At 38.4% G+C, this 14,804-nt stretch overlaps 3 protein-coding genes across 5 annotated transcripts; 1 reads left to right on the top strand and 2 right to left on the bottom strand.

Moving 5' to 3' along the window:
- Positions 1-81: 81 nt before the first annotated feature.
- LOC107878413 (probable alpha,alpha-trehalose-phosphate synthase [UDP-forming] 7) lies at positions 82-7,272 on the top strand. 2 transcript variants are annotated; one of them, XR_007057826.1, is made up of 5 exons: positions 213-471; positions 1,910-3,943; positions 4,659-4,932; positions 6,287-6,659; positions 6,777-7,272. XR_007057826.1 is itself a non-coding variant. In XM_016725393.2 (4 exons), the coding sequence occupies exons 2-4, from the start codon at positions 1,956-1,958 to the stop codon at positions 6,596-6,598; spliced, it is 2,574 nt and encodes an 857-aa protein (XP_016580879.2). In that variant the 5' UTR covers positions 82-471; positions 1,910-1,955; the 3' UTR covers positions 6,599-7,272. The 2 variants fall into 2 exon arrangements, 1 of the variants encoding a protein (XP_016580879.2); XM_016725393.2 differs by having other exon boundaries at positions 82-471; positions 6,287-7,272.
- A 333-nt stretch (positions 7,273-7,605) lies between these two features.
- On the bottom strand, positions 7,606-9,896 carry LOC107878415 (pentatricopeptide repeat-containing protein At2g41080). Its single transcript, XM_047415418.1, has one exon. It carries the CDS (start codon positions 9,894-9,896, stop codon positions 7,914-7,916), a length of 1,983 nt encoding a protein of 660 aa, XP_047271374.1. The 3' UTR covers positions 7,606-7,913.
- A 149-nt stretch (positions 9,897-10,045) lies between these two features.
- On the bottom strand, positions 10,046-14,801 carry LOC107878414 (ATP-dependent zinc metalloprotease FTSH 2, chloroplastic). Of its 2 annotated transcripts, XM_016725394.2 has the most exons (5): positions 14,439-14,801; positions 11,725-12,936; positions 11,338-11,651; positions 10,920-11,160; positions 10,046-10,548 (listed from the first exon to the last, which is right to left on the bottom strand). In XM_016725394.2, exons 2-5 carry the CDS (start codon positions 12,907-12,909, stop codon positions 10,207-10,209), a joined length of 2,082 nt encoding a protein of 693 aa, XP_016580880.2. In that variant the 5' UTR covers positions 12,910-12,936; positions 14,439-14,801; the 3' UTR covers positions 10,046-10,206.
- Between the last annotated feature and the right edge of the window lie 3 nt (positions 14,802-14,804).

Here is a 14,804-nt window from a genome sequence, read left to right as displayed (position 1 = left end):
AGAATAAAATTGTCAAATTTATTCAATTATTTTCTGCCTTTATGCAAGCTTTTTTCTTCTTCTTTCTTTAATCCTTATCCCATACTTTTTAGCCCCTTTCGGTGGCTTAGCTACAGAAAATAGACACCCAAAATTAGTGATTCTTAAAAAAAAATAAAAAAAAAATAATAATTCACGTATGCATTGCACGTTTTTATTTTTTATTTTATTTTTGTCTTGCAAGATCAGCTACAGCTACTCAAGTTGTATATGTCAAAAATAAAATAAAAATTATTTTTATTTCACTGGATATTCATAATCCAGCAACTTTCTTTTGTACACATTTGGAGATCACCCAAAGTCCTAAATCTTTTTTTTTCCTTGTTAAATGTTCATCAAACCCTAAAGGGCCAAAATTCACCCCCTTTAACTCTAAAGATCGAGTCTTTCACTGAAAAAGATCCAAGATTTTCTGCTTTTTGAACCCCCAAGGTAAAATCTTGGAACATCATGTTGTTATTTTTTGTACTTTATTTGATGTGTTTGGGATTTTTGATTTAGTTTAGGTGTTTATTTTCATGTAGGTATGATAAGGATTTTATTTCTGTGTAGTTTACTTAAATGGGTTTCTGTTTGATTAAGAAAATCAGTTTTTTTTTTTTTGTGTGTGTGTGTATACTTCATATGATGTGCTTGGAATTCTCGATTCAGTTTAGGTGTTTATTTTCATTTGGTATGATAAAGATTATATTTTTATGTAGTTTACTTAAATGGGTTTCTGTTTGATTCAGAAACTCCGCAATTTTTTTTGTGTACTTTATATGATGTGTTTTGTTTTGAAACTAAAATAATTGAGATTCTTGACTCACTTTGGATGCTCATTTTCATGTGGGTGTGATTAAAATCATACTTTTATGCTAAGTTGCTCGGACTCTTCAAAAATGTCTATGGGTGCGTGTCGGATCCTCCGAAATAGTGTATTTTTGAAGGATCCGACACGGGTGCGGCAACATTTTTGGAGAGTCCAAGCAACTTAGCTTTTATGTAGTTTACTTAAATGGGTTTCTGTTTGATTTAAAAAAATCAGCATTTTTGCTCTGTGATTTTGATATTCTTGAGTTTTATGGTTCTTCTGTTGAACTGGGAATGTTTGGTGTAAGTGCAGAAAATTGAAATTCTTGATTAACTTTGGATGTTTCTTTTTCATTTGGGTGTGAGAAAGATTATATTTTTATGTAGTTTACTTAGTTTGATTCAGAAAATCAACATTTTCTTTGTGTACTTTATATGATGTGTTTGAAATTCTTGATTCACTCTGGGTGTTTATTTATTTATGTATTTTGATAACCGTGGTGTCCGGTCCAGTTTTTGCGCACCTCGAGTAGATACACAGGATACCCGCCACCTCCCACGAGCAAGAAATATTAGGTAACTCTAGCTTCCAAGGCTAGGACAAATAGGAAGAATCACCTGGTGTGTTTTTGTCTTTGCTGGGATTTATGTGTTTATTTTCTTGTGGATATGATTAAGATCATATGTTTATGTAGTTTACTTACACGGGTTTGTGTTTGATTAAGAAAATCAGCATTTTTTCCCCTCTTGTCCTGTGATTTGGTTTTAGGTTCTACGGGACAATTTTGATATTCGTGAGTTGGTGTCTGTTTGGTTTTGCTGTAAGTATGGTTAAACTTGAATTGTTTGGTATAATTGTAGAAAATTGTAATTTTTGATTCACTTTAGATGTTAATTTTCTTCTGGGCATGTTTAAGATCACATGTTTATGTAGTTAGTTACAGGTAACTGTTTGATTGAGAAAATCAGCACTTTTTTGCCCTTTTTCCGTGATTTGGTTTTAGGTTCTATATACAGATTTTGATAATTCTTGAGCTAGGTTCACCTGTTAAACTCGAAGTGTTTGGTATAATTGCAGAAAATTGAAATTCCCTAATTAGAGGAAAGCAAGAATCTTTGTCAAGATGATGTCAAGATCGTATACCAATCTTTTGGATTTGGCATCTGGGAATTTTCCAGTAATGGGGAGAGATAGGGATCGGCGACGGATGTCACGGGTAATGACAGTGCCTGGGAGTATATGTGAGTTGGATGATGACCAGGCTGTTAGTGTTTCTTCTGATAATCAATCATCACTTGCTGGTGATAGGATGATTGTTGTGTTGAATCTGTTGCCGCTGAAAGTGAAAAGGAGACCGGATAATAAAGGCTGGAGCTTTAGTTGGAATGAGGACTCATTGCTTTTGAGGATTAAGGATGGTTTACCTGAAGATATGGAAGTATTGTTCGTTGGGTCTTTATCTGTTGATGTTGATCCGATTGAACAAGATGATGTTTCTAGCTATCTCTTGGATAAATTCAGATGTGTGCCTACGTTTCTTCCACCTAATATTCTGGAAAAATACTATGAGGGCTTCTGCAAGAGGCATTTGTGGCCACTTTTTCACTACATGTTGCCATTTTCACCTGACCATGGAGGCCGCTTTGATCGTTCTATGTGGGAAGCATATGTTTCTGCCAACAAGATATTTTCACAGAAAGTGGTTGAGGTGCTTAATCCTGAGGATGATTATGTTTGGATTCATGATTATCATTTGATGGTGTTGCCCACCTTCTTGAGAAGGCGGTTCAATCGATTGAGGATTGGGTTCTTCCTTCACAGCCCATTTCCTTCATCTGAGCTTTACAGGACACTTCCTGTTAGAGAGGAAATACTTAAGGCTCTGCTATGTTCTGACCTTGTTGGATTCCACACTTTCGACTATGCTCGACATTTCCTTTCGTGTTGCAGTCGAATGTTAGGTTTGGAGTACCAGTCTAAAAGAGGTTATATAGGATTGGAATACTATGGAAGGACAGTAGGTATCAAGATTATGCCCGTAGGGATACATATGGGTCACATTGAGTCTATGAAGAAAATTGCAGACAAAGAGCTGAAGTGTAAGGAGCTAAAACAACAATTTGAAGGAAAAACCGTTCTGCTTGGAGTTGATGACTTGGATATTTTCAAAGGTATCAACTTAAAGCTTCTAGCGATGGAGCACATGCTCAAACAGCATCCCAAGTGGCAAGGGCAGGCTGTGCTTGTTCAGATTGCCAATCCTATGAGGGGTAAAGGAATAGATTTAGAGGAAATACAGGCTGAGATACAGGAAAGCTGCAAGAGAATTAATAAGCAATTTGGCAAGCCTGGTTATGAGCCTATAGTTTATATTGATAGGTCTGTGTCAAGTAGCGAATGCATGGCTTATTATAGTGTTGCTGAATGTGTTGTTGTCACAGCTGTTAGGGATGGGATGAACCTGACTCCGTATGAATACATCGTCTGCCGACAGGGTGTATCAGGTGCAGAAACAGATTCAGGTGTAGAAGGACCTGACAAGAGCATGATAGTTGTGTCAGAATTCATAGGGTGTTCACCTTCCTTAAGTGGGGCAATCCGTATTAACCCTTGGAATGTTGAAGCAACTGCAGAGGCAATGAATGAGGCTGTGTCGATGGCTGAACAAGAGAAACAGTTACGACATGAGAAGCATTACCGTTATGTCAGCACCCATGATGTTGCTTATTGGTCGAGAAGTTTTTTGCAAGATATGGAGAGAACTTGTGCTGATCACTTTAGGAAAAGATGCTATGGCATTGGTTTGGGCTTTGGGTTTAGAGTTGTCTCTCTAGATCCCAACTTCAGAAAGCTGTCGGTTGATGATATTGTGAACGCTTATATTAAGTCTAAGAGCAGGGCCATATTCCTGGACTATGATGGAACTGTGATGCCGCAGAATTCTATCATTAAGTCTCCAAGTGCTAATGTGATCTCTATCCTGAATAAAATTTCTGGTGATTCAAACAATACAGTCTTCATTGTTAGTGGAAGAGGGAGGGAAAGCCTAACCAATTGGTTTTCTCCTTGTAGAAAACTTGGACTTGCAGCAGAACATGGCTACTTTTTGAGGTCTGTTTCTTCTATTTCCCGGTACAATGTCAACCGATATCAATATTACCTGCACTTTGGTGTCTGTATGACTAGTGCTTCTTTTGGTTACATAATCCACAATATCAATCATTCTAGTTGCTGTATTCTTGATGTGGACTATTCCTACTTCTTGCATCACTTTTTTTGTATGGTGTCTAAATAAATAGTCTAGTGTTCTGGACTTCTGGTAAAAGGGGCAACACTCACTCTGTGTTAGAATTTATACCATCATCAAAATAAAAAGAAAATAGAGTGCGTTTTCTTGCAAATGAAGCAAAAATGGTATTGGTTATTTTTTTTTCTCATCATTTTAGGATGCCCCTGACGTTTGATATAGTTGTTAGAATTATCCTGTAGTATTCTATGCAGCTTTCATATCTTTCAGTATTTCCAATTAATTTATTAATCCAATCACCCCAGTGCCTTCTCAAATCTCTATTGTACTATTTAGTCACATTTTCTATTATCATTAATATAGTTTTGTAGTCAACTTAACTCATTGAACTTCATGCCCTGGGAATCTGCGCTGAAGTGAATATTGAGATTCTTGTGTTAATGATTCTGTCAATCTGCACTGCAGTCAGGAAATGGTCTGTCTTTTCAAAAATGATGTGCACGGATTAGGGTTTGTAGTTTGCCAGGTCAATCTTTTTCTCTTTTACGTTTGTTAACTTCTAGTTTTCTGACAATGCAGATGGGAACAAGAACAGGAATGGGAAGTATGCAGTCAGACCTCTGATTTTGGTTGGATGCATCTTGCTGAACCTGTGATGCAGTCCTATACAGACGCCACAGATGGTTCTTGCATAGAAAAAAAGGAAAGTGCTATAGTGTGGCAGTATCGTGATGCGGATTCTGGATTTGGGTTTTCTCAGGCAAAGGAGATGCTTGATCATCTGGAGAGTGTTTTAGCAAATGAACCGGTTGCCGTGAAAAGTGGCCAGTTCATTGTGGAAGTGAAGCCCCAGGCAAGTATTGCTTATCCCAATTTCCATATGTTTTATTCTTATTTGTCGCGTATATTCCATGATTTACATTTAAGAAATAGTACTTATCATCCTTGGTACATGACCCCCTTTCATAATGATGAGTCCTCTCCCAAAAACAGTACTCTGGGATGTGTTTGGTTTCCTGTAACTGATCTCTGGGTATAACTTTTTAATAGATACCGGCGTTTTTGATGAGAAATATGATCGTTTCAACCATACAACTTGTATATCACTTGGTTTCCTGGATACAACAATTGTGCTGATCTCCACATTAAGGGTCTGTTTGGCAAGGAGGAAAACACTTTCTGGAAAATACTTTTTCAATTTTCCCATATTGGTCAAATTATTTTGAAAAAACATTTTCTGTAGGAAAACAATTCATTAAAAATGTGGGAAATGATTTCCCTAATGGAAGTAGGGAAAACAAATTTCATAGGTGACATTTCAAGTTCATTGTCCCCCCATCCTACCCCATAGTGTTTTGCTAGATTGCACATAAAAATGTTTTTGGGATCATATTTTTCTGTTTACTCCCCGAACACTAGAAAACAAGAAACTCACTTGTTTACCAAGCACACCCTATGTTTGGCATTTGCTTTCTGGGTTGCTAGTTGGTTGTATTGCTAATACGGATGGTGTAATATTCTCTCTTAAATTGATTGCGGATGTTATGCTTTCAAAGCTTGCATCAATCTCCCTTAGCTATCCCTATTGTTATTATTTTTATAACCGTGGTGTTCGGGCCAGCTTGTGCACACCTCGACTAATTCTACGGGATACCTCCTACCTCCTACCAGGAATAAGTACCATGTAACTCTGTCCACCAAGGCTAGAACAGACGGGAAGAAATAACCTAGTGTTTGTCTCTGTTGGGAATTCTCATGGTGCTTAATCCACTTCATTGAAGCACTAGGCCACACCTTGGGATGCTTAGCTATCCCTATTATGCAATTCAGTATATCATTCTGCATATTAAATGCTGCACAGGTTATTTTTAATCCGTGTGCCATTACTCCATGAGCCTGTAGTAGTTACTAACATTCATGTAAATAATCAGCTGAAAGGTGCAATTTCTTCGCAAGTGAGAAGTGACTACCTGGCATATATGATATATTCCCTGTCTAGCAAAAATTTGTCAGCGTAAAAATTTTAACAACAATGGAAGTGTTCTCTTTTTCCACTTTTTTAATGGCTGTTGTCAAATTCTTGAGTATCTCGAATATATCTTTTTCTTTAACAATTTTTCACATGTATTATAAGCATTGGCTGCAGTAATTAATGTGTCTATCCTAGCATGTGTTCTGAATAATCTTATTTTCTCTCGTCATTCTAGGGGGTTACCAAAGGTCTAGTTGCAGAAAAAGTCTTCACATCGTTGGTGGAGAAAGGGAAACGGGCGGATTTTGTGCTTTGCATTGGTGACGATAGATCTGATGAAGATATGTTTGAAATCATTGGTGATGCTTTGTCCAGAAATATTATTTCATATGATACCAAGGTATTTGCTTGCACAGTTGGACAAAAACCCAGTAAAGCGAAGTATTACTTGGATGACACATCTGAGGTGGTGCTTATGCTGGACTCCCTTGCTGATGCCACTGATACCCCAGTGACTTCCGATGATGAACCTGAGGACTCCGACTGAATGTAGGTACCAGATGCTTGGTTTGCTTTGGACAACCTTCTCTTCTGAATGTATATTCCAGGTGTGAAGATGACATTGTCCATTTGAGTAGATTTGGAGGTTTAAGAAGGTGGAAGCTCACAACTTCTTCTGTTCAAACATTCTTTCCTTTCTGATTGTTCTATTCTTTTATCACTAGCCTGGATGTAATATAGTAATGAGAAGAGGAGAAACACAGAACTGAATGCAGATTCGTAGGACTGCTTCTTGAAAAGAAACTGTCAAGTGCTGGAGGGCGATTATCATTATGCAGAATCGGAGGACCACAAGAAAAGTGGGACTGAGCCAAAGATGTTAGATGTGGCTCTGTAAGACCGAATGGGGCAGAGAATATATTAGGACAGACGAAATATTCCATCATTCCTGAATTATGCTGGAACTAAATGAAGTTCTCGCTGTTTGGGCTGCTGTAACTGAAAACTGTGTTGTGGCTGCTTGATACTTGAATTGGCGTATATTGAAGTTCTCTTTTATTAAAGTTGGTCTCATGTGGACCTAGTTTAGATTAGCATTGTGTCAGTGGGCATGGCTGTGGCTGCCAATAAGTATCTACTGTGGATCGAGTCTCTGGTTTTGGTAGTCTTCTTGTTGTACAGTATAAGATCAATGATGTGATTGAGAAGATTTCCTTCCTATTTTATGGTCCTATCAAATGCATTATGTGGATATGAGTTAATGCAAGAATATTTGGCGTTACAGACTAGGATTTTCTAATCGTAGTGTTCTGCTTCACTTATCATAGGCTTTGATACCAAGTTGCTTCGATACCAAGTTTATCAGATCAGCACTCGCTTTCCACTCCTGCCGAGCGAATCCTTTACCCATTAGAGTTGTTTTTTCTTGAAGTAATTTTATTGCAAATACCACTCTAGGCAGCAAGTTAAATACACTAGTGGAATTTAGCACTATTTATGCATTGAAGTAGAAAAACTTTTATCCAGCTCAGAAAAGCTATGTATACTTTGAAGTGGATCATGCATATTAATGTCTTATTCATTCCATATAATTGTTATTGTTATTGCAACTGTAAATGCAATGAACATGTGACCAAACTAGTTTCCAAAGTTCAGTGTATCCAGTACAAAATCCCAAGCATTGGCCTTATAATATGAATGAAAATAAATAGAAAGATTTATTGTGTGCCTAAGTTTGTGAATCTCTTTCAAGTTTTGAATAATGTTACAACTAATGCTGGAAATAATGGTTCAAAAACTGTCTCACTGTAAAAGGGGGAACGACTAGTCTATACCTTCAGTTAGATTGTCAAATGCAATCTTCACCAATAATCTCCACAAGAACAACAGCCATCTTTGAAGTGATGAAATCTACTGGCATCGCGTACTATAATTTCTCGATTTTTCATCTTGGATATGTACTTAATAGCCATGTGACAATCACCACAAATTCGTAAATTCTTCATTATCCTAATTGGAAAACCCTCCGGGGTGTTCATCAGTGCAAAAGCAATGGCTAATTTTTCACTGTGATGGACCAAGTTGTACTCTTGTTCCTCTAATTCCATGTCATGCAAAACGGATCCTGTGTCAGGAACATAGCCCTCTAGCTTCAGTTCTGCTATCAATTCCTTCAAGTACACATCAACCTCGTTCGACTGTGGATGAGATTTATCACCCATAATAAAGTGGTGAACCTGGTTCTTCAACTCCAGCCAGCTTATTCCTGGTTCTTTCTTTACTCCTCTATCTTTCATCGATTTTCTCACTTCAGAAACATTCTTCCATCTTCTAGCAGATGCTTGAACGTTGGCAAGGAGCACATATGAAGCTGAATCCTGAGGATCAATCCTCAAGACTTCTTCAGCTATGTTTCTCGCCATATCTGCATTTTTATGAATTTTACAGGCCGATAGCAACGTTTTCCATATGACACCGTCTGGCTTCACAGGCATAGATCTAATAAGAGCTTCAGCCTCCTGCAAGCGCCCTGCTCTTCCTAGGAGGTCAACCACACACGTATAGTGTGCCAGTTGAGGCTCTATGTTGTACTTTTCAACCATCAAGTTGAAAAATTTAAGCCCTTCATCCTTCATCCCACTATGACTACAAGCATAGAGCAAACTCAAGAGAGTTACATGGTTAGGTGCTAGTCCTTCCTGCTCTATACGATGAAACAACTCAACAGCGTTCTTTCCCCTACCATGAAACCCATAAGCAGAAATCATAGCACTCCACAATACAATATCAGCTTCCACCCTTTCCTCAAAAATCTTCTCGGCTTCACCTAAACACCCACATTTCGAATACATGCTAATCAAGGAACTTACAACTGCAACCACAGAAACCGCACCAGTTTTTACAACGTCAGAATGAATCTGCTGCCCTTGTCCTATCGTAGCCAGGTCTGAACACGAGCTGATCACACTAACAAATGTTATCTTATCTGGTCTAAACCCCGCTATTTTCATTAAATTATACAGCTCCAACGCACCCTCAAAACACCCATTCTGAGCCCTACCAGCAATAAGAGTATTCCAAGCCGCCACAGTTTGAGCAGGCATCGACATAATCACAATCTCACCTTCTCTTAAACTACCAGACCTCATATACATATGTGCCAACGAACTCGCAACAACAAAATGACCCTCTAACCCCAACTTCAACACACAACCATGAACCTGTCTCCCCCTATTCAAATCCTTCAACCCAGCACAGCCTCTTAAAACACTCCCAAGCGTAAACGCATCAGGCAAGTACCCCAAACCCAACTCATACATTTCCGTAAACAAATTCAACGCCTTATCATTCAACTCAAACTGAGTCAACCCAGTAATCATAGCATTCCAAGAAGCCAAATTTCTCTCACCCATTTCATCAAACACCTTACACGCACTACCCAAATCGCCAATTTGCACATATCCACCAATCAAAATGTTAGAAGACATCACATTTCTTTTAGACATCTTATCAAACAGGTGAACTGCAATATCTAACTGACCCAGTTTTGCATACGCATTGAGTAAATGGTTGCAAACAAATTTGTCTCGGAGACAACCAGAGGTTATTATGAGAGAATGCAACTGTTTGGTGAGCGAAAAAGAGTTTTCTTGTATGCACGATTGTAAAAGGGAAGAGAAATGTGCTGGGTTGTTCCATATTAGGAAAGAGAATTTGTTGAATGCTTCTTTTATGTAACCTTGAGAACATAGGAGTGAAAATTCAGTGGAGGCTGTAGAGAATGGTCGAGTGTTTGGTGAACGGAATGGAAGGAATTTCAGAGGTTTTAGACAAGATTGTCCCATTCATTTGAGCTTAGCTTCGTGTCGATTCTTGTATTATAAAATTGGTTAATTTGACAAAGCTTTGTAAGTTGGCTGCTGTTTTGTTTTTCGTTTTACGAGAATTAAATAAATACTGAAAAGTGCATAAAGCGCCGGAAACAACACTAAAATTTCAATCAAGACAAGACTAGTTCTATTTCAAATGCAAAAATTGCTTACAGTACACATGCACAAGAGCGTTTTCTCTTTATAATCTATATTGTTTTATACTCTAGATCAATTAGGTGGATGAGTGTATGAATTGTACAGGTTGCAGTATATGTTCATGATATTATACGGCTGCTGGGGTAGGTACAGCAGCAGGGACACGGTTTTCAGCAGGAATTTCCACAAATTCTGAGAGAATAGCACGGAATTCATCTCCTGTCATCGTCTCCTTTTCAAGGAGGACTTCCACAATCTTATCAATGGCTTCACGGTTGCTGCGGATTTGGCTCAACGCAATCTCATATGCACTGTCTGAAAGCCTCTTCACAGCAGCATCGATGTCTTCAGCTAGCTTTTCTGACATTGAGTTCCTGGCCATCATTCTCATGATTACATCACCACTTTGGGCTGAAGCATCCATGAGTGACCAGGGGCCAAGTTCAGACATCCCAAAAGTGACAACCATCTGCATGGACAGTCGATCATTTTCCAGAACTAAGTCGTCGAGAAAGAGTTCAGAATATAAGTTCAAGAATTTTAAAAAACAAGAAGATAAAAACTACTCCCTCTGTTGCAATTATGTGACACTAATGAATGTTTTTATAGCCACAGAAATTTCACGGCATGTTTAAGACCAAAAGTTCTAAAAAGCTTTCTTTCTCGACTCCATGTCAAGTCAACACATGAAAAAACAGAGGGAATAACTATATTGCTCAATATCTCTACAGAAGAAAGGTTAATTCAAACCAATCAATCTGTAGAATGTCTAGTCCCTATAGACTCAACATATTCCACCGCATAATCCTTAAACACAAAGAAGGCACTTGATATGTATACCTGTTTTGCCAAACTGGTGATCTGCTGCAAATCACCAGCAGCACCAGTTGTCACTTCAGGTGCACCAAAGATCACTTCCTCTGCAGCTCTTCCACCAAGTCCACCGACAATTCTAGCGAAGAGTTGCTGCTTGGATATTAAGGTTGGATCATCTGCAGGAATGAACCAGGTCAAACCTTTTGCCTGACCACGTGGGATTAGAGTGACCTTTTGAACAGGATCATGCCCTGGAGTGAGAGTTCTGCATGGCAAAGAACACAGAGTGCCATTAGAGGATCACCAGGATATTCTGTTGAAATCACTGCTGCGGAATTAAAATGCTAACACAATAATAAACTCATAATATTGTCATAAAAATGCTTATATGATAGATGCGAGTGGGTGGCCAAGAGTAACTAGCTAATAGTGCAGTACTCACCCACAGATGGCATGTCCAACTTCGTGATATGCCACAAGACTCTTGCTCTTGCCATCAGTCATTACTGTTCCTTCCATTCCAGCCACTATCCTGTCAATTGAATCATCAATCTCTTTGGATGCGATTGCTGTTTTACCACGCCGACCTGCAAGAATGGCTGCTTCATTCAAGAGGTTAGCAAGATCTGCTCCACTGAAGCCAGGTGTCCTCATGGCAATAACTTCAAGAGACACATCTGAATCGAACTTCTTGTTGCCGGCATGAACCTTTAAGATCTCTGTTCTTCCCTTGATGTCTGGAACATCCACAGATACCTGCATAAGAGCTTCAAGTTTAGTTTCCTGCAAAATTCACGGATAGAAAACGTTGGCAAGGACAGGTGCTTACTTGTCTATCAAAGCGTCCTGGTCTCAGCAAAGCCGAATCGAGAATATCTGCACGATTGGTTGCTGCAACAACTATTATACCAGTATTTCCTTCAAAACCATCCATTTCCGTCAATAGTTGGTTCAGGGTCTGTTCTCTTTCATCATTCCCTCCTCCGATTCCAGTCCCTCTTTGTCGCCCAACAGCATCAATTTCATCAACAAATACAATGCAGGGAGCATTTTCCTTGGCCTTCTTGAAAAGATCACGGACTCGAGAGGCTCCAACACCAACAAACATCTCGACGAATTCTGAACCTGAAATTGAGAAAAATGGAACACCCGCTTCACCAGCAATTGCCTTTGCTAGCAGGGTCTTCCCCGTACCAGGAGGACCAACAAGAAGAACACCTTTTGGAATACGAGCCCCCACTGCAGTGAACCTCTCAGGTTTCTTCAAAAATTCTACAACCTCCATAAAATCTTGTTTTGCTTCATCTACACCAGCAACATCATCAAATGTCACACCAGTGTTTGGTTCCATTTGGAACTTAGCTTTTGATTGACCAAATGCTAGTGGGTTACCAGGCCCACCAGGACCTCCCATTCCTCCGTTAGACCGCCTTGATAGCAGGAAAAGACCACCAATCAAAATAAGCGGGAATGCCAGATTTCCAATCAAGTTGAATATGAGAGAACCTGAGTCCTCTTGAGCATTGTGAGCAGCAAAATCGATGTTTTTTTCCCGGAACTTTTGAAGAAGTTCCTGGCTGAGCCCGGGTAGTTGTACCCTAACTCTTTGCACCCGGTTTCCTAATTCTGGAGATACAGCCTCAACAATAGCTATGGTTCCGTTTTCAAACAAATCTACTTTTTGCACCCTATCCTTGTCCAGATATTCCAAAAATCTAGAATAAGACATCCTTGAGTTAGAAACACCTTGCTCATCAGCATAGGCTTTTCCATTACCTAACAAAGCAGGCGCTCCAAGCCCAACATTTCCAAGCAATAATTTAAGAAAGCCTCTTCTTCCTTCATCCGGCCTTTGCTGAAGAGATGCTTTTACAACTACTCTTGACGTTTTACCAGACGATGGAAGATTTGAGGAATATAAAATTTTCCTTCCATAAACATCCTTCTTAAAGACTTTCTGTGTTTTATGTGTAGACAAACCATTTCCTGCTATGCATACTGATGAAGTAGCCATGTTGATACACACACAAAAAACAATAACCTGCAAAATTCACTTCTACTGATAAATATGCAAACAAGACATGACAAAGTTGACAACTGTAACTTACAAGGAAATAATATCAGGCAAAGAACTGGTAGTATGTCCATTATGATTACTTCTAAAATTATTGGGAATGGATGAAAACTTTTTCCCTTTTCCGTTCGTCATCTCAAGTGAATACAGACTTAAGATAAATACTACTCATCTCAATGATGACAATCCCGCAACCCTTTTAAAGCTTATCAATTTCATCTAACATTAGATAACTCCTAGTTCCCTTTATGGGTGGCATGAATTTTTTCCAATTAAAAATTATGCAGCAAAAGATTAGCATGGTTTACTGCACGCGAAACGCTTTGCATCAGATTTTAGAAGTTTAACCTATAGTATATGGATCGTTCATTTACTTTCACAGACCTGTATCAAGTGTGTTTGGCATAGTTATGGTAATTCGTGTTTATTCTTTCAAGTACATGAAAAATTAGTACGATTGCAGCATCCATACCTATACTCACACACAATTGTACTCTATTGGTTTACCATGTATATAACTAATCAAGAGAATCCTCAAATCTTAACATTTACACAGGTTGTTAAAAAGAGACATGATTCTGAATGCTACTTTGAATTTCAATTGCGCCTATTTGAAAGAGAGTGAAGGGGACCATCCTAAAGTAAAAATTACTCATTTTAAGCCTTTGATGATTTCCAATTTCAACAATATTCTCTATAAAAATATTAACTTGGCACTTGGGGTACCATTTCCTTCATAATTAACAAAAATATGAAAACGAGACAACTAACAACAACCTTTGTTATGTAAAAAATTCAATTCCTCCACTTAACAATTAATGTAGCCAGTATGTTCTATCCAGATAACAGAGTTGTTAAGTGTAGCCAGTATGTTCTATCCAGATAACAGAGTAAGAAAAAACAACCTTGAAGTTAAAATTCCCTTTTCCCCATTTCAAAAGACTACCCCCAATCTCTATTTTTTTTTGTTTTCCACCCGGTATCCAATATCCACTTTGGGGGCCGACTAATCAAGATTCATGCGCAAAAGTCCATTTTTAGGGGTAAAGCACAAACTAAACCAAGAAAACCTTTTTCTCCATTTCAAAAAAGTACTCCAAATCTCTTTGGAACCCAACTAATCAAGATTCACGCAAAAAAAGTCCATTTATTGAGGTAAAGCACAAACCAAACCAAATCTTTATATATGTGTGTCTTTTCACATACAAACTACCTAGAAAAAAAAAAAAACTACATCCTAAAGGTGAAGGAGCATTTCACTGAGGCATTAAAACAAACAGTTTTTGAGCCAAACCAAAAAAGTGCAGCTAACAGTGGCAAAGCTAGAGATTTCATCAAGGGTGTCCAAGATTTAATACATATATGAAATTGCTACAGACTATAGTATAATTTTTCAACGAGGGTTGTTCAACTGATTATCCTTTCACTACATGTGGGCAGCTAGTAAGTAAGTAAGACAAAATAAGTACCTGATAAGTTGAGGAAGGAGCAAATTACTAGCTGGTAACAGAAAGGAAGGATGGCTTGAAGAAGAAGATGGAGGTGTAGAGGTTAATTTAGAGGGAAGGGATGTGGTTTGGGAATTAGGTACGTGGCTTTACCTCAATGGATGATTCTTAGATATATTTTTCGCAGCAATGTTTTTGGATATTTTCATAGAGTGGACAGTTTTAACTTAAATTGGCTTCCTAATTTCTTGTCTCGGCTGGTTTCATCTTAACCATCAACTATATAGTTCCAATTTGTGTGGTGCATCCTTAATTGCTCTAATTCTTTTTAGCTGTCGCAGATTTAGGATTTACGAGTTGTGTGTATTTGTGAGGTTCAAATATATA

The sequence above is a fragment of the Capsicum annuum genome, chromosome 7 (assembly GCF_002878395.1).
Source record: "Capsicum annuum cultivar UCD-10X-F1 chromosome 7, UCD10Xv1.1, whole genome shotgun sequence".
NCBI classification, from domain to species: Eukaryota; Viridiplantae; Streptophyta; class Magnoliopsida; order Solanales; family Solanaceae; genus Capsicum; species Capsicum annuum.
The sequence above is the reverse complement of the archived record's forward strand: the minus strand, read 5'-3'. Positions and strand labels throughout refer to the sequence as shown.